Source organism: Staurois parvus, unplaced genomic scaffold (genome assembly GCF_062004578.1).
Source record: "Staurois parvus isolate SC_StPar_1 unplaced genomic scaffold, SC_StPar_1.0 ptg000389l, whole genome shotgun sequence".
NCBI classification, from domain to species: domain Eukaryota; kingdom Metazoa; phylum Chordata; class Amphibia; order Anura; family Ranidae; genus Staurois; species Staurois parvus.
In genome coordinates, this window is record NW_028318185.1 from 1,924,249 (window position 1) to 1,946,929 (window position 22,681).

The window sequence follows — 22,681 nt, forward strand, 5'->3', positions numbered from 1 at the left end:
TTAGTAACACTTTAAGAGTTCCCTTCACTGAAACTAGGGGGCCAAGCCCAACCCTTGAAAAACAACCCCACACCATAATCCCCCCTCCATCAAACTTTACACTTGGTACAATGCAGTCAGGCAAGTATTGCTTTCCTGGCAACTGCCAAACCCAGATATGTCCATCGGATTGCCAGACAGAGAAGCATGATAGGTCACTCCAGTGAACACGTCTCTACTGCTCTAGAGTCTAGTGGTGACGTGCTTTACACCACGGCATCCGACACTTTGCATTGCACTTGGTGATGTTAGGCTTGGACGCAGCTGCTCGGCCATGGAAATTCATTCCATGAAGATCTCTACGCACTGGTGTTTTGCTCATCTGAAGGCCACATGAAGTTTGGAGGTCTTTAGCTATTGACTCTGCAGACAGTTGGTGACTTCTACACTCTGTGTGCTTCAGCATGCGCTTTCCCCGCTCTGTCATTTTACATGGCCTACCACTTGGTGGCTGAGTGGCTGTTGACCGTGGAATATTTAGTAGCCAGGAAATGTCACGGATGGACTTATTGCACAGGTGGCAACCTATCACGGTTCCACGCTTGGAGTCACTGAGCTCCTGAGAGCGATCCATTCTTTCACAAATGTTTGTAGAAGCAGTCTGCATGCCTAGGTGATTAATTTATACACCTGTGGCCATGGAGGTGATTGGAACACCTGAATCCAATGATTTGGAGGACTGGCCCAATACTTTTGGCAATATAGTGTATATACCAGTGGTTCTTAACCTTTTTGGAGGTACTGAACCCCACCAGTTTCATATGCGCATTCACCGAACCCTTCTTAATTGGAAAAATAAAATATGATTTTTAAAATTCAAAACATAGGTATATATTTATACATAGGTGCACAAAATGAACAAAACCATTAAGAACAAAGAACAAAACCATTAAAACATGATTTTCACACAAAAACAAAATAATGAATATTTACCGCAAATCAGTGTGACTTCTGCTGTTGTCTTTCAGAGGCCAGTTCAGAAATGCGCGGCATTACCTTGGCAAGTGCCACTCTCATGTCATTTTCGCAAAACAAAGTCTGTTCCTTTTCTTCGTCTTTATGTCCAGCATCCTCGAAAAGGATTGCTCGCAAAGATATGTTGTAACAAACGGTATGAAAATTCATCCCCCATAGTAATTCATCCCCCATATAGTAATTCATCCCCCATATAGTAATTCATCCCCCATAGTAATTCATCCCTCATAGTAATTCATCCCTCATAGTAATTCATCCCCCATATAGTAATTCATCCCCCATATAGTAATTCATCCCCCATAGTAATTCATCCCCCCATATAGTAATTCATCCCCCATATAGTAATTCATCCCCCATAGTAATTCATCCCCCATATAGTAATTCATCCCCCATAGTAATACATCCCCCATATAGTAATACATCCCCCATATAGTAATACATCCCCCATATAGTAATACATCCCCCATATAGTAATTCATCCCCCATATAATAATTCATCCCCCATATAGTAATTCATCCCCCATAGTAATACATCCCCCATATAGTAATTCATCCCCCATATAGTAATTCATCCCCCATATAGTAATTCATCCCCCATATAGTAATTCATCCCCCATATAGTAATACATCCCCCATATAGTAATACATCCCCCATATAGTAATTCATCCCCCATATAGTAATTCATCCCCCATAGTAATACATCCCCCATATAGTAATACATCCCCCATATAGTAATTCATCCCCCATATAGTAATTCATCCCCCATATAGTAATTCATCCCCCATATAGTAATTCATCCCCCATATAATAATTCATCCCCCATATAGTAATTCATCCCCCATAGTAATACATCCCCCATATAGTAATTCATCCCCCATATAGTAATTCATCCCCCATAGTAATACATCCCCCATATAGTAATTCATCCCCCATATAGTAATACATCCCCCATATAGTAATTCATCCCCCATATAGTAATTCATCCCCCCTATAGTAATTCATTCCCCATATTAATTCATCCCCCATATTAAGTCCCCAAGTCCCCCCTGTGTCAATTCACTTACCTTTGCTCCGCGCGTTCCTCTCGCTGTATTCCCGCGCCGTTCCGGTCTTTAGGGCGGACTGTGAGAATAGCCTAGCTCCTCTCACGTTCGTCACGCTGCCATGCCTACACACATCCTGACAGCCAATCACTGGCTATCAGGATGTGAGTGGCAGCGAGACTGGCCAATCATTGCATTTGAGTCCCTGCCGCCCGAGAGGAGAGAGGGGAGCGGGTGCCCGGCACACAAGAGCCGCGGCTTGCCGACCACTGGGCATGTGATCACAAATCATATGAGTCGGGTGTGGGTCACCTCCGCCGAACCCCCGAGACTGACTCACCGAACCCCTGGGGTTCGATCGAACCCAGGTTAAGAACCACTGGTATATACGCTGTGGATGGGGCTTTGGATATGGGGGGGCTTTTTTCACTGAAATTGTATGTACAGTGGTACCTTGACCTACAAGTGCATTCATGTACGAGTTTTCTGAGGTACGAATCGTCACTCAGTCGATTTTTTGCTTTGTTAGGTGAGCAAAAAATTGAGGTACGAGCTTGAGACGCCGCTGCTAGATGGCATAGTGAGCAGTGGCGCCACAGCATCCCCCAGCCTCCAACACTCCACCAACACGCACTCTCGTTCTTCTCACGTTCTCTTCACATTTTTACCTAACTTTCTTGAGAAAGTAAGTGCTAGTGACAATGGTGAGAAAATGAGGATGATGTCCATTGGATTAAAGCGTGAAATTATCAAGAAACATGAACAAGGTATGCAAGTAAAGGACTTGGCCAGGCAGTATGAACGTTCAACGATTACGATCTGCACGATTTTGAAGCAGAAGGGGTTGCTTAAGGTTATAACGCCAGCCAAAGGTGTTAAAATAATTTCTAAGCTCCGGACGTCTGTCCATGAAAAGATGGAGAAACTGCTGTTGGTGTGGCTGACGGAGAAGCAGCTTGCAGGAGATAGCATAACAGAGGCTATAATCTGTGAGAAGGCATGAGCCATTTATGCGGATTTGGTGCAGCAAAACCCAGGCACTTCAGCGACCGAGGATTCCTTTAAAGCCAGTCGGGGCTGGTTTGACCGTTTCCGGAAAAGGACTGGCATTCACTCATGTTAGGCATGGTGAGGCAGGAAGTGCTGATGTCAAGGCAGCAGAGGATTTCCTCAAAACTTTTGCTGAACTCGTGGAGGCCAAAGGATACATCCCCCAGCAAGTCTTCAACTGTGACGAGACAGGGCTATTTTGGAAGAAGATGCCGAAGAGGACATACATAACAGAAGAGGAGAAGAAGATTCCAGGCCACAAACCTATGAAGGATAGGTTGACCCTTGCCCTGTGTGCCAATGCAAAAAGGAGAAACTGCAGGTTATGTGGAGGGCAAACCTTAAGGCGTGGGTCACCAGGCAGTTCTTTGTCTAGTGGGTAAACTTTGCGTTTGGTCCTTCGGTGAAGAAATATTTTCAAGTAAACAATCTGCCCCTGCAAGCCCTTCTCGTCTTCGACAATGCTCCTGCTCATCCACCGCACATCGAGGATGAAATACTCGACGAGTATAATTTTGTGAAGGTTCTCTACCTTCGAACACCACCCCTATCCTGCAGCCAATGGACCAGCAGGTAATATCCAATTTTAAGACGCTCCTATACCAAGCACCTGTCCTGCCGTTGCTTTGTGGGGACGGAGAGTATGAACCTCACCCTTCGAGAGTTTTGGAAGGACCATTTTAATATCGTGGTAGGCCTCAAAATCATCGATATTGCCTTGCAGGGGGTTACAAAAAGGACCTTGACCTCTGCATGGAAGAAGCTGTGGCCTGAAGTTGTGGCTGAAAGGGACTTTGAAGGCTTCAAACCTGAACTCGAAGAGCCAGTGGAGGAAGAGATTGTGTCCATTGGAAAGACTCTAGGTCTGGAGGTGGATGAAAGAGACATCAACGAGCTTGTTGAGGAGCACTCCGAAGAACTGAGGAGTTAAAGGAGCTACTTGATATGCAGGGTTGAATTGATACTGATAAAATTTGATCTTTTACACAATGCATGTCGGTTCTTTTTGAGAGATAATACTCCAATAAAATCCTTTAGTAGCTTCTAGGCTGCTTTTACAGACTGCTTTTTTTTTTTTTTTATCATTCATGGGATGTGGTGTTAGCCACAGGTCAGACTCTTGGCATTGTTTGATATTTTTAATCCTTATGCTGCTAGCATTAGTAGATAGATAAGAAGGTATTATATTTACTTGTTTTAAAGTGTTAGTTTGCCTTTAAAGAAACAAAAAAAAAAGGTGAACTAACACCAGACATCACTAAATGGCGGACCACGGTCCGAATCCAGACCTCCCACCTCCTGTTCTCTGTTCTGTGTAAAGTAAGAGAGTGAAGGGACCAAAGGACATGGCTGTGAACCTGTGAAGGATGGGAGGCAAGAGTGATGTGGGAGGGTGTGGGGGGCAGTGTGTGTGTGGGAGGGGGAGATTTAAAGAGGGCAGTGCTGCGTGTGTGTGCGTGGCGGGGGTGTGGTGATGTAAAGGGGGGCAGTGCCGTGTGTGTGTGGGGGGGTGATGTAAAGGGGGACAGTGCCGTGTGTGTAGGGGGGTGAGTGATGTAAAGAGGGACAGTGCTGTGTGTGTGTGTGGGGGGGGGAAAGGTGATGTAAAGGGGGACAGTGCTGTGTGTGGGGGGGGTGATGTAAAGGGGGACAGTGCTGTGTGTGTGATGTAAAGGGGGCAGTGCTGCATGTGTGTGTGGCAGGGGGCATGGTGATGTAAAAGAGGACAGTGCCGTGTGTGTGTGTGGGGGGGGGGGCGGGGTGATGTAAAGGGGGACAGTGATGTGTGTGTGTGTGTGTGTGTGGGGGGAAGGGTGATGTAAAGGGGGACAGTGCTGTGTGTGTGTGTGTGTGGGGGGGGGTGATGTAAAGGGGGACAGTGCTGTGTGTGTGTGGGGGGGTGATGTAAAGGGGGACAGTGCTGTGTGTGTGTGTGTGTGGGGGGGGGTGATGTAAAGGGGGACAGTGCTGTGTGTGTGGGGGGGGGTGATGTAAAGGGGGACAGTGCTGTGTGTGTGTGGGGGGGTGATGTAAAGGGGGACAGTGCTGTGTGTGTGTGTGTGGGGGGGGGGGTGATGTAAAGGGGGACAGTGCTGTGTGTGTGGGGGGGAGGGGTTGATGTAAAGGTAGACAGTGCTGTGTGTGCGTGTGTGTGGTGATGTAAAGGGGGACAGAGCTGTGTGTGTGGGGGGATGTGATGTAAAGGGGAACAGTGCTGTGTGTGTGGGGGGGGCGATGTAAGGGGCAGTGCTGTGGGGGAGATTTGTGATGGGGGGCTGTGCTGTGGTGGGGGAGATGTGAAGGGGGACATGCAACAGCACACAAAGTAAATATGCTGCTGCACAGGAAACATGCGTACGTACCATTAACTCTTAAATGCACTGAAATACTTGCTGCTGTTTCCCGCATGTGGAAATTGTGGTTTCCATGCGGCTGTATTTTAAAAATGGTGCCAGGACCTTTTCCTTGCAGAAAACGCAAGCACAGCAGCCTATTCAAATAAATGGGCTGCCATGCCTGCACACCTGGGCTGTGATGTAAAGAATCTGATTCATCGCACCAAAATGAGATTCGGACCTCTGCTGGATGAAAATTTTACTTATCAGTCCTCCATGAATTTCAATGCAATACCCTGCCATACAAGGCCCCCCCTCCCCAGTCTTTACTGTACCTTCCTCTGGGGATGCTAAGGTGTTCTTGTCCCCGCAGCCATCCTGCAGTCCGGCGATTTGCAGTTCTCTGCTCTTCTCTTTGCTTCTGGGACAGACTAGAGCGATTCTGATTGGTCAGCACCTGCACAGTGAATCCCTTTGATCTGCGCTGTGATATCTGCCCCAGACGTGCCCTGGTGAACAGATGAGTTGGATATCTCAAGGCAGCTGAAAGCCCCCAATGTGTTTCTGCACCAAATGTACCGGAGTAATTTGGAAAAAAAAAAAATGTAAATGGCGCACATAGATCTCTATCATGTAGCTGTATGTTAAAAATGTACAAACTAAAGTAAACCTGTGATGTACAAAAATAGGCTTTGAGTAGTGTAAGTAGTCACTTCCAGAAGTAGACTGGCATAACCTACTTGAGAATTCCTCGCTGCTGCAGGGTGCGATGAAACCCGAGGGGGGGGGGGGGGGGTGAATTTTGGAAAAACTGAGAATGTATACCACAGTGCCATGTGGGCCACCAATGCTACATTGGAGAAATTGCACCTTGCAGGGACACCTAGGTATTGGGTGATATCACTCAACAGTGCAATTTCCCATCAGTTTGGAAGATTCACTATCTTCCTATTCTGAGGACACGCCATGAGATCTCCACAAGCTGTAATACAGACAGCAATAACTTTTCTTTCTATCCTTTATATATTAAAAAAATGAAGTATTTGCTAGACATTGAAAAATAAAAAAAAATAAAAAAAATAATAGTCCATGTATGTGGGTGACGTTCGTCTCAGGCTCCTCAGTCATTGCCATCTCCTCCTTTCCCTGGAGCCCAAAGCTCTCCGGCTGTAAGGCCCCTGGCTCAGTGGGCGCCGTACAGACTCACGTGGCTTTCAACTTCATAATAAGCACAAGCGATCTCCCAGCAAATTCTCTCTTTCAGGTGATTAATTTCCACCTGCAGTCATGAATCACAATCTCACTAAGATCATCTTGTATTACACAGAGGGATAAGCTGCACAGTCTAATGAATGGCGTCCCGCTACAAAAGCAGCAAGCGCCGGGCATGGGGAGATCAGACTATTATTCTATCTTCCACAAGTGCTACTTAGAACTGAATTGGAATATAGGAAAACACAGAGGAGATGTATAAAGGGGATGAAAGGTTTCTTGTTGCTAGGAAGGTTGGGAGCAACGGGAGGGAGAATTGTATCAGCCAAAGATCCATGGAGCTGTAGGTCATCTGTAGATGATAAGAAGCCCAGGCTGCAGATGATATCTGAGCAATTAGCCTTTGAGGGGAGCTTGGGTTGGAGAGATAGAGGAGGCACTAAGCTGCAAAGGATGCATACAGATGAAATTCTCCCAAACGGTTTATCTGTATTCAAAATGTAAAATCATATATTCATTTCCACATTGGATTTCAGTTATTTCTAGCCCTCTCCTATTAATCTGAACCATCTTGAAGTTTGTAAAGTTACTTTATGAAGATCCCCCTTGAATTCTGTGACACGGCCGGCACAGTGGCTTAGTGGTTAGCACGTCTGTCTTGCAGTAAATGGGTCATGGGTTCGATTTCCAACCATGGCGCCTCCTGCATGGAGTTTGCATGTTCTCCCTGTGCTTGCGTGGGTTTCCTCCGGGTACTCCGGTTTCCTCCCACACTCAAAAGACATGCTGGTAGGTTAATTGGCTCCTGTCTAAATTGTCCTAGTTTCATCCCTGGCCATGTGGGATCTCCTGCATTGTATGGGTTGGGGAAAGACCTGGCAACCTACCCTGTAAAATAATTGCTAAGAGAATTCATGGAAGAAGTCGCTTGCTGGTGACAGTCCATGCAATCACCAAGGGTTGGATATATATTCAGTCGTATTACTATATATATATATATTGTAAATAACTTTTATTACAAAACATATCTACATAGGGGCAGACTGGCAACTCATGGGGCCCCCGGGCAATAGGGGATCATGGGGCCCCTGTGTCCTTGCCCCTGTTTCCTCCGGGTGCTCCAGTTTCCTCCCACACTCCAAAGACATGCTGGTAGGTTAATTGGATCCTGTCTAAACTGGCCCTAATATGTGTATGTATGAATGTGAGTTAGGGACCTTAGATTATACGCCCCTTGAGGGTTAGAGACTGATGTGAATGTACAATATATATATGTAAAGCGCTGTGTACATTGACAGCGCTATACAAGTACCTGAAATAAATAAATGTCACTATGGGTGCTCAACTTGTGGCCCTCCAGCTGTTGCAGAACTATAAGTCCCATTATGCCTTTGGGAGTCCTACTTGTAACTGAGCCTTGCAGTGCCTCATGAGGTTTGTAGTTCCGCAGCACCTGGAGGGCTGCAGGTTTGAGCACCCATTCACTATGCCCTGTGAGTAGGCACTGCTGTGTCACACTTTTTCACAGAGCCTAAAAACAATAAAAAAAAAATTCAGTATGCACTACCAAAAAATACTATAAATAATTAAAAAAAATATATATAGCTGCTACATTCATAAATGGAATAGTGAGTTGCTGCTAAAAAAAACACTTAAAATGTTCCCACAGCAGATAAATATGAAGTGAACCAGTGTTGTGCTACTCCATAATACTATAATACCACATATGGAATAAACATAGTACAAATCCAAGAACAATAGAATAATTAAAGTCCAAAGTGCGAAGTAGTGCAAAAAAGTGCAAACAGTCTCTCAAAACTGCATAAGCTCAATAGCAATAAATTCTGTGCTTCCACTTGTATAAAGTGCTCCACACCAAACTGCAAACTCTTCCCCTCCACCTGGAAAAGGGTGGCCGTTCACCTAAAGTCATATATATATATGTGTGTGCGTGTGTGTGTGTGTATATATATATACATACACAGGGTGCAGCAACATAACTTCCTTTTTTCAAAATGCAATAAAACCCATTTTATGAATCAGAATTGTTTTTATTGTCTGTAATAATGTAGGTACATATCTAAAGTTCTGTTTTACACAGTTTTGAAAATCATATAAGGTAGGTGACGCCCCCCATTGTCCATACACTGAATAAGCCGATTTCTGGCGTTTTTCATGACCCTTACCAGCATAGCAGCGGGTATGTTGGCAATTTCTGCGCGGATGTTGGCCTTCAGGTCTTGTAGGGTCCTTGGACGGTTTACATAAACGCTGGATTTCAAAAAATCCCACAAAAAAAGTTGCAAGGGGCCAAATCGGGGGAGCGGGCTGGCCACTCCAAATCGCCCCTTATTGAGATGAGGCGCTCCGGGAAGTGTTCCCTTTAAACAGCCATTGATGCTCTTGAAGTGTGAGCCGTTGCTCTGTCCTGTTGGAACCAAATGTCCAATTCATCAAGTCGTGGAAAAACAAATTCCTCCAACATGTTCACATACCGGTCTGAATTCACTTATTCAGTGTATGGACAATGGGGGGCGTCGCCTACCTGATATGATTTTCAAAACTGTGTAAAACAGAACTTTAGATATGTACCTACAGTATTAAAGACAATAAAAACAATTTTGATTCATAAAATGGGTTTTATTGCGTTTTGAAAAAAGGAAATTATGTTGCTGCACCCTGTGTGTGTGTATATATATATATGTATGTGTGTGTGTGTGTGTGTGTGTGTGTGTGTGTGTGTGTATATATATATATATATATATATATATATATATATATATATATATATATATATATATTGTGTATGTATGTATGTATGTATGTATATATATAGATAGATATACGGTAACCAAACACAGGGACCTCTTCTTCGCTCAGCAACAACATATAAAGGAAGAGAGAACAGCCTCTGATCGTGTAATACGATTTAATATATAAAATAGAACAGTATACTCAGTGAGCCCTTAATAATAATATAGCAGCTAGAACAGGGGTGGGCAAACTTTTTGACTTGAGGGCCGCAATGGGTTCATATATTGGACCCGGGGGCCGGACCAAGAGTAGATGAATGATGTGTATGTGTCATCCATAGTAAGTATAGTAATATTCCCCCATAGTAAGCATAGTAATTAATCCCCCATAGTAATTAATCCCCCATATAGTAATTAATCCCCCATATAGTAATTAATCCCCCATATAGTAATTCATCCCCCATAGTAATTCATCCCCCATATAGTAATTCATCCCCCATAGTAATTCATCCCCCATATAGTAATTCGTCCCCCATATAGTAATTCGTCCCCCATATAGTAATTCGTCCCCCATATAGTAATTCGTCCCCCATAGTAATTCATCCCCCCTATAGTAATTCATCCCCCATAGTAATTCATCCCCCATAGTAATTCATCCCCCATATAGTAATTCATCCCCCACATAGTAATTCATCCCCCATATTAATTCATCCCCCATATAGTAATTCATCCCCCATATAGTAAGTCCCCCATATAGTAATTCATTCCCCATATAGTAAGTCCTCCATATAGTAATTCATTCCCCATATAGTAAGTCCCCCATATAGTAATTCATTCCCCATATAGTAAGTCCTCCATATAGTAATTCATTCCCCATATAGTAAGTCCTCCATATAGTAATTCATCCCCCATATAGTAAGTCCTCCATATAGTAATTCATTCCCCATATAGTAAGTCCCCCATATAGTAATTCATTCCCCATATAGTAAGTCCTCCATATAGTAATTCATTCCCCATATAGTAAGTCCCCCATATAGTAATTCATCCCCCATATAGTAAGTCCCCCCCCTGTGTCAATTCACTTACCTTTCGTCCGCGCGTTCCTCTCGTATTCCCGCGCCGTTCTGGTCTTCAGGGAGGACTGTGAGAGGAGTTCGTCACGCTGCCCCGCCTACATCCTGACAGCTGCAGAGTCCTGACGTCCGAGAGGAGGGAGGGGGGCGGCCATCCGAGAGGGGGGGCGGCCATCCGAGAGGAGAGGAGGGGAGGGGAGAGGAGGAGAGGAGGGAGGGGAGAGGAGGAGAGGAGGAGAGGAGGGAGGGGAGTAAATTTGTAAAGAGCCGCGGCTTGCCGACCACTGGCCTTGCGGGAGCCTAGCTCCGCGGGCCGGATTAAAAGGTCCGCCGGGCCGTATACGGCCCGCGGGCCGTAGTTTGCCCATTGCTGAGCTAGAAGCACAAAAAGGTAACCACAATAAAACCTCACAAGATACTTAAAAGAAAGTGCAGCGCTATAACAAATGCAGATCCACATTAGTAAAATGTATTCAAATTCAAGTCCATAATCCAGCTAAATGTAAAATCATGAATTGATAAGATCATAATATATTATAATATATGTATATTAAAATGGTGACAGTCTGTGGTAGGTGATGGGTACAGAAGATGCTAGTGACTTCGCGTTCCAGTGGCGAGGTGATAAAATAGTTAAAATATGCACTCGCCAGATGTGTATCTTTCAATACACATATAATCAATAACCAGAGGTCCCCCTCATGGGATGGGATGGATGAGCTGGGCCGTCTATAACAGACTCTCCCCCACTTGGTATTGGGCAGAATAGTGGTTGTCTCCTTTGGAATAACCCCCAAGTGTCACCGTGGAAGCCTCTCGGAGGTATTGGCAGGATAGATCGCACTGGACCTGGTGTTCTCTTACACTGGTAGGCTGATGTCAGCAATTTGGGAATAACTTCTGTGCCATGAAGTATGGGCTCTAGGGATGAATTGTTGGCACACGGAGGAGTCAACAAAACACAGCCCATAGTGTAGTATATTTGTTTAAAAATGTATTTATTAATCCATGTGGGTAGGCAATATATGGTAAAATAAGGTATACAAATAAAAGTACACTGACCATAAAATACTGAAAGGAGGCCACCGGACCTATGTTAGGAACCGAAGGCTGGACGTCACGGCCCCTTTGACGCGTTTTGCGCAATTGCGTTTTACTAATATGGGTCTGCATTTGTTATAGCACTGCACTTTCTTTTAAGTACCATTTAATATATCATTAAAACCCACCAAATATGCACTTACATATCTGCATAGTAAAAATTGCATGTCAGCATAAACTTGACAACTTCCGGTCCACGACTCCTTAACCGGAAGCGACATTGCCAAGCTCCACCCCACGCATTATGCCACCAACCCACGCGGCTTCGTCAGGGAATCCCTGATTAAGCCACATGGGTTGGTGGCGTAACGCGTGGGGCGGAGCTTAATGACGTCACTTCTAGTTGCAGAGCCGCGGATCGGAAGATTTTGCTGACACACAGATATGTAAGTGCATATTTGGTGGTCTTTAATTATATGTTAAATGGTATTACCCGGTCAGAGGCTGTCCTCTCTCTGCCTTTTATATGCATACCCTGTGTTTGGTTACTGTTATTACCATCTTTTGCCCATCACAAGTCTATTGCTGCCATCTGGGGTTCGCTATTGGAATAATCATGCTAGTTAGACCTGTGCAGTTTGGTGTGGATCACTTTATACAAGTGGAAGCACAGAATTTATAGCCATTGGGCTTATGCAGTTTTGAGAGACTGTTTGCACTTTTTTGCGCTACTTAGCACTTTTGGACTTTATTCATTTATTATATTGTTCTTGGATTTGTACTATGTTTATTCCATATATGGTATTATGGTTCACGGAGTAGCACAACACTGATTCACTTTTCACAGAGCCTGCCTTCTGAATTACAGAGGTGCTGAGAGGAGGAGTCTCAGGAGGCGGAGTCAGTACAGAAATCACTGTTGCAGGTAACAAGGTACCATTGTACCTTGTATAGTCCTTAGAAATTACAAGTAAACAGTAATGAGCTCAGGTATATTCTGATCCTAGTCCGAACCCAACTGATAGAGTCTGCCTAGAAGCTGTCACCTGTACTGGACCAATCACCTGCGGCTAGGACATTCCGGGTCAGTGGGGATGTATGCATGCGGCTGCAGGACAGGGAATGCTTCAGCTGCTTATGATTGGCCCAGTACAGTGACAAGTTTCAGGTGGGATTGCTCAGGTGTGTTTTGACTAGGATCCAAAGCATGCAGGGAATCCAAACCCTGTGTAAGCTCCGTTTTGGTTGGTGTTGGAATTGTTCTCGTCAGCTGACAGTGCTTTGGCCTGGCAGTTGGCTGCTCAGGCCCTTGCACTGTGTCCTAGGGGAAGATCATATGCTCTCCTATATCTGAAAGCCTCAGGTATCTGCTGCAGCTGTGATGGAAGAACAGAGTAGCTGATGAGCATGCAGGTTGTGCTATATGACAGAGTTGTGTAAATGTTGGAACTGGATGAACAGAAATGCAAGACCTTTGGCAGGTAAAATGCCCCCTTTTATACAGCGGGTAAAATGAGTATTGAGCGCGTCACTATTTTTCTCAGTAAATATATTTCTAAAGGTGCTATTGCCATGAAACTTTCACCACATGTCGGTAACAACTCATGCAATCCATACATACATACAAAGAAACCAAAACAAATAAGTTCAGCAATTGTTATGTGTAATAAAATGGAATGAAACAGGGAAAAAGTATTGAGCACATGAAGAAATGGAGGTGCAAAAAGGCATGGAAAGCCAAGACACCAGCTGAAATCTGTCAGTAATTAGAAAGCAATCCTGCCCCTTGTCAGTGTGGTTCAGTCTAAACGGATATAAAAAGGTGTCTCTTTACCAAGGTGTCACACAAGAAACAGCTCATGATGGGTAAAAGCAAAGAGCTCTCAAGACCTTCACAACCTTATTGTTACAAAACATACTGATGGCATTGGTTACAGAAGGATTTATAAACTCCTGAATGTTCCAGTGAACTCTGTTGGGGCCATAATCTGGAAGTGGAAAGAACACCATTTCACCATAAACCGGCCAGGTGCTCCTCACAAGATTTCTGACAGGAGTGAAAAGAATTATCAGAAGAGTTGTCCAAGAGCCCAAGATCACTTGTGGAGAGCTTCAGAAAGACCTAGAATTAGCAGGTACAATTTTTTCAAATTAAACCATAAGTAATGCACTCAACCGCCACAACCTGTATGCGCGCTCACCATGCAAGACTCCATTGCTGAAGAAAAAGCATGTTGAAGCTCGTTTAAAGTTTGCTGCACAACATTTAGACAAGCCTGTGAAATACTGGGAGAATATAGTCTGGTCAGATGAGACCAAAATTTAACTCTTTGGATGCCATAATACACACCATGTTTGGAGGTCAAATGGCCCTGCACATCACCCCAAAAACACCATCCCAACAGTGAAGCATGGAGGTGGGAACATCATGTTGTGAGGCTGTTTTTCAGCATACAGTACTGGCAGACTTCCTGTCATTGAAGAAAGGATGAATGGAAACATGTACCAAGACATTCTTGATAAAAATCTGCTGCCATCTACCAGGATGATGAAGATGAAACAAGGGTGGACATTTCAGCAAGACAATGATCCCAAACAGAAAACCAAAGAAACTCTCGATTTTTTTCAAATAAAGAAAATAAAGCTGCTAGAATGGCCCGGCCAATCACCTTACTTGAATCCAATAGAAAATCTATGGAAATAAGTAAATATCAGAGTTCATAGAAGAGACCCATGGAACCTTCAAGATTTGTTTGTGTGGAAGAATGGGCTAAAATCTCATCTGAGCAATGCATGCGACTAGTTTCTCCATACAGGAAGCGTCTTGAAGCTGTCATTACCAACAAATAATTTGTACGAAGTATTAAATAAATTTCAGTTAGTGTGTTCAATACTTTTTCCCTGTGTCATTCCATTTTATTACATATATCTTAATTTCTGAACTTGTTTTGGTTTCTTTGTATGGATGGATTGCATGGGTTGTCACCGATGTGGTGAACATTTCATGTCAATAGCACCTTTAGAAATATATTTACAGAGAAAAATTGTGACTTCTTCAATACTTCTTTTTACCCGCTTATATGTATTTCATCTGTGTATTTAACTGTTTATATTTAGTTTTTAGAGTATAAAGGAGCAGAGCCCACAAAATGCCAGTAGGTACTGTCGGATTTTCATTCTTTGTATTGGTGTGAAAATAAAGTACTTTGATTTTTTTTTTTTTTTTCCGAAATAAAGGCTTTTTACCTAAAGAGCTGTAATGTTACAGAATGTAACGTTTTATACTGGAGATAAAGGAAAAAAGCCAGAAAAATATTTTTCTATATTAAAAAAAAAAAAAAAAAAAGAGAGAAGAAAGCTGGGAAGGTTATTCAAGGTTGTTGCAGCTGCTGTGAATGACGTACTGATGTAAACCCTGTCTGCTGCCTAAATAATACATCGCCGTTATCCAGGCACTTTAATGAATTTCAAAATGTAAATTCAGAGGATAGCATAAATTCTGGATGTCAGTGAAAAGATTGCATTCTAGATCTCAGCCTGCCAAGCTGAAAACCGACCGGATTTCAAGCTTCCCTTCCTTTTTGTTATGTTGTGCATGTGTGTGTGTGTTCTTTTTTTTTTTTTTATTCTTTTTCGACTCATCTTAAAACTTACAGACATTTCTAGGCCACATTTGCTGTTCTCTTTGATTGAGATTGGCAGATGGGCTCTGCTATCAAACGTAATTGAGACAGGAGAAGCTTGCTGTGCTTGCGGTTCTCTTCACCTGGTGCTGTCGCCTGCGCCCGTATGTACTTTCATATTGGAGGCTAAAACAGCAGCATCTTAAAGCTGTACTCCAAATAGATCTAAAAGGCTCCAGTGAGTGCAGTTCTGTATTCATTATTACATCATTACCTGTATTTCTTACCACCTGAATTTTACTCGGTATCCACTTCTTGTCCCTGTACAGCAGAGCTTTGGTTGGGGGAGGGAAAAGGAGCCAGCCGGCTGTGCTGCCGTGCAAGGAGCATGCTGTTAGGAGGAGAGAGAAGAGTGACAGAGATGAGTTTATCAGTCTGCTGCTCCTTCTTTCACTGTCTGGTCACTGTGGGAGGGACAAGACCTGTAAGTGCTAGTGAATTACAGCAGAAAAAAATCAGGTTCCCTCTTGTGGATTTTTCCATACTTTTAAGTCCCATAACAGGTAACCTCTTTAGTTCACCAGGACTAAAGAGGGTGAATCTCTCCGTGGGACATAGCAAAGGAAAAAAAAAAGAAGAAGAGTCTTGCAATGTAAGAGGGTATGGGGCAGTAAGAGGTGACGGTAATATCCTTGATCTCGTCTTCTCCAACCGCTGCGCTCCCCACAACCTCACTAACACCCCCTTTCCTCTCTCTGACCACAACCTGATTACCTTCTCTATCTCCTCGTCCTCCAACGCCTACCCCTCCAAATGTCACACTACTACCAGCCGTAACCTCCGCAACCTTAACCCTGCCTCCCTCCACTCTGCAGCTGATCAACTCCACGACCGCATCCTCCCCCTGCCCTGACTTGGCTATGACTGCCTACAACAACGCGCTGTCAACAGCCCTTGACTCACTAGCGCCTTTAACCACACGCAACATCAGACCCCGACCGCTCCAGCACTGGCAGACTGATCACACCAAAACCCTCAAACGACACAGTTGTGCCCTGGAGCGACTATGGCGCAAAACCAAATCCCAACAAGCCTTCACCCGCTACAAATCTGCCTTCCACACCTACACCTCCTCCCTCCATGCTGCCAAACAGGCCTACTTCTTGACCCTCATCAAGGCCCTCTCCTCCAATCCTCGCCGACTATTCTCCGCCTTCAACTCTACTCTCTCCACCCCCATCTCCACCCAGCACCTCACTCACTGCCCTTGAGATTGCCAATCACTTCAAAAACAAGATTGACACAATTCGCAAGGACATTGCCGCAACTCACACGCCCTCTCAACCCTTCCCCTCTCACACAGCTACCCCCTTATCCCCCCTCCCCCTCGACATAACCTGCAGGGACTTCGTCGCTGCTCAAACTCTCTCCAACCCCCTTCACCCTCACTCAGCTACCCCCTCATCACCCCTCTCCCACGGCCCCACCACTGCTCTGACCTCCTCTTCCACCCCACCCTACATTCCTCATACTGAAGCTCCCCCAACACTCCGCACCTTTGACCTTACTACCATCGAGGAAGTCTCCAAGATCCTCTCTGATGCCCGCCTCACCACCTGCCCCCTCGACCCTATCCCCTCACAACTCCTACGACCTCCTTCCCCCTCCATCCTACGCTCCCTCACCCACATCTTCAATCTCTCCCTCTCCTCCGGCACTTTCCCCTCCCCTCTGAAACATGCACACATCAACCCCATACTTAAAAAGCCCTCCCTGGACCCCAATGACCCGAACAACCTCAGACCCATCTCCCTGCTCCCATTTACATCTAAACTCCTTGAGCGCCTAGTCTACACCCGCCTATGCTCTCACCTCAACGACAACAACCTCCTCGATCCCCTACAGTCCGGCTTCAGTCCCCTACACTCCACCGAAACTGCCTTACTCAAACTCTCCAACGACCTGCTAACCGCCAAAGCTAATGGCCACTATTCAGTGATCCTACTCCTTGACCTCTCTGCGGCCTTCGACACAGTCGACCACCCCCTCCTCCTCAAAAAACTACACTCCCTCGGCCTCAGAGATTCTGCTCTCTCCTGGCTCTCATCCTACCTGTCACAACGCTCCTTCAGCGTTACCTATAATGCTACCACCTCCCCCTCACTCCCCTCTCTGTTGGGGTCCCTCAAGGCTCTGTCCTCGGGCCCCTTCTCTTCTCTATCTATACCTCCTCCCTTGGCCAACTCATACACTCTCACGGCTTCAACTACCACCTCTATGCCGACGACACACAAATCTATCTCTCAACCCCCCACCTCACCCCCTTGGTCTCAGCCCGAATCACACACCTACTGAGCGACATATCGGACTGGATGTCGCTCCACTTCCTTAAATTGAACCTCTCCAAAACCGAGTTTCTTGTCTCCCCCCCCCCCCCCAGCCCGGACACCACCCCCCATTGACTTCTCAGTCACATCCAACAATGCTATCATCAAGCCCGCCCCGCAGGCCAGAGTACTTGGTGTCATTCTGGACTCCAACCTATCCTTTCAACCCCAAGTCCAATCTTTAACAAACTCATGCAGACTCCACCTCCGCAACATCGCCAAAATACGCACGTTCCTAACCCCAGAAACCACTAAACAGCTCATCCACTCCCTCATCATATCACGACTCGACTACTGCAACTCCCTCCTCAGTGGCCTGCCTCGCCGCTGGCTATCCCCGCTTCAGTCGATCCTGAATACGGCTCCCAGACTCATTCACCTTTCCAACCGCTCTGTCTCCGCCACCCCCCTCTGCCAATCCCTCCACTGGCTTCCGATTGCGCAACGGATCAAATTCAAAATCCTAACGCTGACGTACAAAGCTGTCCACCGTACTGCCCCGAACTACATTACTGACCTAATATCCAAGTACCGCCCAGCACGCACACTCCGCTCCTCACAAGACCTCCTTCTCTCTAGTTCCCTGGTCTCCTCCTCCCATGCCCGCCTCCAGGACTTCTCCAGGGTGTCACCCATCCTCTGGAACTCCCTGCCCCAACCCATCAGATTATCACCTACTCTCCTCTCCTTTAGGCGCACCCTGAAAACCCATCTCTTCAGGGAAGCCTACCCCACCCCCTGCTAACTTGCCGACCTCCTCCACTCTTCCTACCACTCCATCCCCCACAGCTATCTCCTCCTGTGCCACCATACCCTCCCTCCTAGATTGTAAGCTCGAAAGAGCAGGGCCCTCAATCCCCTCATGTTTTGCACTGTATTGGTATTGTTCTGTCACATGTTCTGTCCCCCTTTGTAATGTACAGCGCTGAGCAAACTATTGGCGCTTTATAAATACTGTATAATAATAAATAATAATAATAATTGTGTGTTTTTATTTAGGCATTCCTGACTGACTATCCTTCAAGTGGTTGTAAAGGCTGAAGGGTTGTTTTTTATTTTTTGCCTAAATGCATTCTCTGCAGTAAGGTTACATAGTTAGTCTGGCTGAAAAAAGACAAAAGTCCATCCAGTTCAAGCAAAAAAAACAAAAACCGAAAACCTTCTATTGTCTTATACTTACCAGGGGTGGACTGACCATTTGGAAACTCGGGTACTGTCCGAGGGCCCGGGTTCAGTAGGGGACCCCATTAGATGCCCCTGGTACCTTTTTCATAGGCTTTTTTGAGTTTGGGCAAGGACACAAGGGCCCCATAATCCTCTATTGCCCGGGGGCCCCATGAGTTGTCAGTTCACCCCTGATACTTTCTCGATCCAGCACTTTGCCCAAGAGAACCGGTGCTGCTCCCTTTCTCCTCAGTGGACTGGACATGCAGGCAGCAGTGGAAGCGAATGGTGGCATGTGCAGAAAAGCCAAGAGCATCAGTGGGGGATCTGAGAAGAGGATCAGAGCTGCTCTGTGCAAAACTATTGCACAGAGCAGGTAAGTATAACATGTTTGTTATTTAGAAATAAAAAAATTAGTTTACAATCACTTTCAGGGCCATATTACACTATATGCGGTGACAGGCGTTTCACCACATGGTAAAATGTCTGCCAGCATAGGGACATACAGGTAAGGTTAATAAAACACTTTTGTAGATGGGAAATGTGGTATGTTATGACACTGTACAGACTGGAAGATTATGTCCCTAATGCCCGGTCTTGTCTTTGTTCAAGGGGTCTGTGGCTGTTGCGGAGCGCTGCGTCCTCGCTATAAACGTCTGGTGGATAATATCTTTCCAGAAGACCCCAAAGTAAGTTATTTCTTTATACTGTTTAGTCTTTTTTTGGTGTTCTTGGTCAAACAAATACAATGTGACCTTGTATTTGAGTGTTCCTCTGCTGCCTTTTGCAAAGGTTCCTTCTATTTTCCAGTAGTAGTTGTGCCAATATCCCCGCAAGACAGGTTCTAATAATTCTAGTCAAACCTGTTCACTGTACCAAAACCCAAGGGGGATGTTTGTCCTATCCTGGACCTAAAATCCCACAACAAATACGTTCAGATTCCAAAATGATGCATTTAATCTGCAAGGGCAGGTATTGCCTTCATGAGTCAAAGGGAATTCTAGGCATCCATCTAAGATGCCTATCTGCATATTTCTGTTTATCCACCTTGCGGTAGGAGATGATCATTTCTAGTTTATTGCACTTAGCCTATCTTCTGCCCCCAAACTATACACAAAGGTATTCGCACCTCTTCTTGCCCTTCTAAGAACTCGGGGCATCCAGATCACAGGTTATCTAGACGACCTTCTGAAGGACTCCTTTCCCTTCACCTATCTGCAATCATTGACAGAACAGTTTAGATGCTTCAGGCGTTTTGGTCCAAAAAGCTCCTCTCCAATCTTCTCTTTGGTTTGAATACTTGGGTTTGATCCTAGACGCATCCCATGCAAAAGTCTTCCTTCTACTAAAATGCTGCTTTCTCTGACTGCTAGTCTCAGGAGATTTGGAGTGAGATTTGGCAATGTCTTTATTGTGCTGCTCACTGTTCCCCATTCTGGAGGCTCTGACATGAGAAAGCAAAGCCCTGCCTCTACCAAGATGGCCAGCTCAAGGCGGAGATAGTGCAGAACAAGGCATGGTAAGTCAGCAGTGGGGAAAAGATAAACTGTAGGGAGAGCTCAGCCAATACTGGTGATTGTTCCTTTGTATTTTGACTACCTTTTTAAGGAACAGCTTCCAGAGTTCAGTTCCTTTTTAAGGCCCAAGTTTAGTGAAATATATAAATAAGCACAAGGGACACTACTTACTAGCAGTGTGATGTGTCCCTTGTGCTGCTGTCTCTTGGTTCAGGTGAAATTTTCCTCCTCTGATGCCCCCTCTCCACCTCAGTCGCTGCAATATTCCAGTGCGCTGGGGGTGAGTAGAACTGAGGGAGCCGTGACAGGCAATTATCAAGAGAGCCCTCCCAGCTCCTCCATTTATAAAATCCATTCTACAGCTTCTGTGACTGGAGGATAACAGATGATTGAAAAGTCTGCACTCTCCATTCATAGATCATGTTTCATTCATAGAAATTGTAGTAAGTCTTCTATGAATGGAGAAGGTGGGCTATTAAGCTCCACCACACCAGTAGATTATGGGGGGAGGGGGGCATCGGAGGATGGAGATAGCAGCACAACGTACACATCACACTGCCGGTAAGTAATGTTTTTTTTTTTTTTTTTTTTAACCTACATTTAGGATTTAGAGCTAAACACATTCACATGTACAGGGGTTGGACAAAAATATTTAAGCACTACATGAATTGCAGGTGTGAATGTGACATGTTTCGCATGGATAGCAGAAGTAATTTCTTTTTTTTTTGCTTCCGCTGTGTGATGAGACACCTTGCGAACAGGTGCGAAGCCTCACTTTTGTCATTAACTGTGTGCGCTGCTAGTAATACGGAGTCATGTCAGAGCTTACTGAGTTTCAAAGAGGGCAGATTGTTGGTGCTGCTTAGCTGGTGCCTCTGACTGAAGGTACAGTATCGAAGGTTATGATGGCATATACAGTTTCCAGGAAAACGTCTGATGAGCATAAGCGCAGTCGACATGGTCAACTGACTGAAAGAGACAAAAGGACATTGCGCAGGATTGTGACCTGTAATAAGAAAACAACTGCTGCAAAAGTGACTGCAGAGCTCAATCTCAGTCTTCCAAAGCTCGTGTCCACAAAAACTGTGCGGAGGGAACTCCATAAGCAAAACATTCACAGACGAGCTGCAATGGCTACTAGTGACCAATATTAATGCTCAGAAGAGGATAGAGTGGTGCAACACTCATAAATCGTGGATTATCGATCAATGGAGGACTGTAATATGGCCCGATGAATTGAGCTTTACGCTGGTCCCAGCCACTGGTTGTGTGGTGAACACCGTCCCAAGCTTACCACCAGGACTGTCTTGTGCCAACCGTTAAGCATGGTGATGGCACAATCATGGTTTGGGCAGCCACTTATTGGTATTCTGCTTGGTCCCATCATCCCCTTGAAAGGTAGAGTGACTAGGTACACATTTTGGCCAACCATGTACACCTCATGGTTCAAACATTGTTTCCTGAAGACAGCGCCGTTTGCCAGGACAGTATTGCTCTGATTCACACAGCTGGTATTGTCAAATCGTGCTTTGATGAGCATGCAGGCGAAGTCTCACACCTTCCCTGGACGCCACAGTCGCTGGACCTCAATATCATAGAGCCACTAGGGTCAATTTTGGAGAACAATGTTCATGCTCACTGTCCGCCTCCAGCATCTTTGCGAGAACTGGAATGATGCATGAAGAGTGGTATCAGATTCTATTATTCACTATACAAGACTTTTATATTTCTCAATTCCCAGGAGAATTCAGGCCATCTTGGATTCCTAAGGTGGTCTAACACCATATTGGGTAACAATTTTGTTCTTTTACCTGATACTGCCATTATTTTGTCTAACCCCTGTATAACTAAAAACATTAAAAGGAATATAATTTCTCTTGAACTTTTAAAACTTCTTTTTTTTTGCTCCAGGATGGGCTTGTTAAATCTGACATGGAAAAACTCACATTCTATGCTGTCTCTGCACCAGAGAAACTTGACCGCATTGGCGCTTACCTGGCGGAGAGGTTGAGCAGAGATGTGGTGAGACACCGCTATGGGTGAGTGACATCTGTTTGTCTGCTCAGGGTTTGTTTTCACTATGTACAACATGGAAGGAAAAGCTTTATCACTGCGGTTAAAAAAACTTCAATTAGAAAAAACAACCAGGAATCCTCTCTACTAAGAAATGGCAGTGTTCAGAATAAATCCAAAGGTCAACTCCAGCCAGATATATAAATATATTTTTTATTTTGGATGTTTTAAAGCAACCCTACCACCATAAATGAATTGAGCAAGCTTGTACTTGTAAAGAGAAATGGGCATACTTAACTTTCCTGCTGTTTGCACCGCTGAACTTGCCTTTCCTGAAAATGGGCCCTGTGAAGTTCACTGGAAAAGAGTCACTTCTGAGAGGGACAGTCTCCTGGGGCCCCCTCACTAGTTGCTGTAGCTGACCTGTCACTGCAGGAGGAACCGGTCAGAGCTA

General features: G+C 45.0%; 1 protein-coding gene across 1 annotated transcript in view; it reads left to right on the top strand.

The window, feature by feature from the left end:
* Positions 1–22,681, top strand: part of EFR3A (EFR3 homolog A) — a 270,999-nt gene that overhangs the window by 79,557 nt on the left and 168,761 nt on the right. The window contains exons 3-4 of the mRNA XM_089685931.1: positions 19,310–19,386; positions 22,126–22,253. Of these exons, the coding sequence (XP_089542057.1) occupies positions 19,310–19,386; positions 22,126–22,253 (205 nt within the window). The remainder of the gene's footprint in view (positions 1–19,309; positions 19,387–22,125; positions 22,254–22,681) is intronic.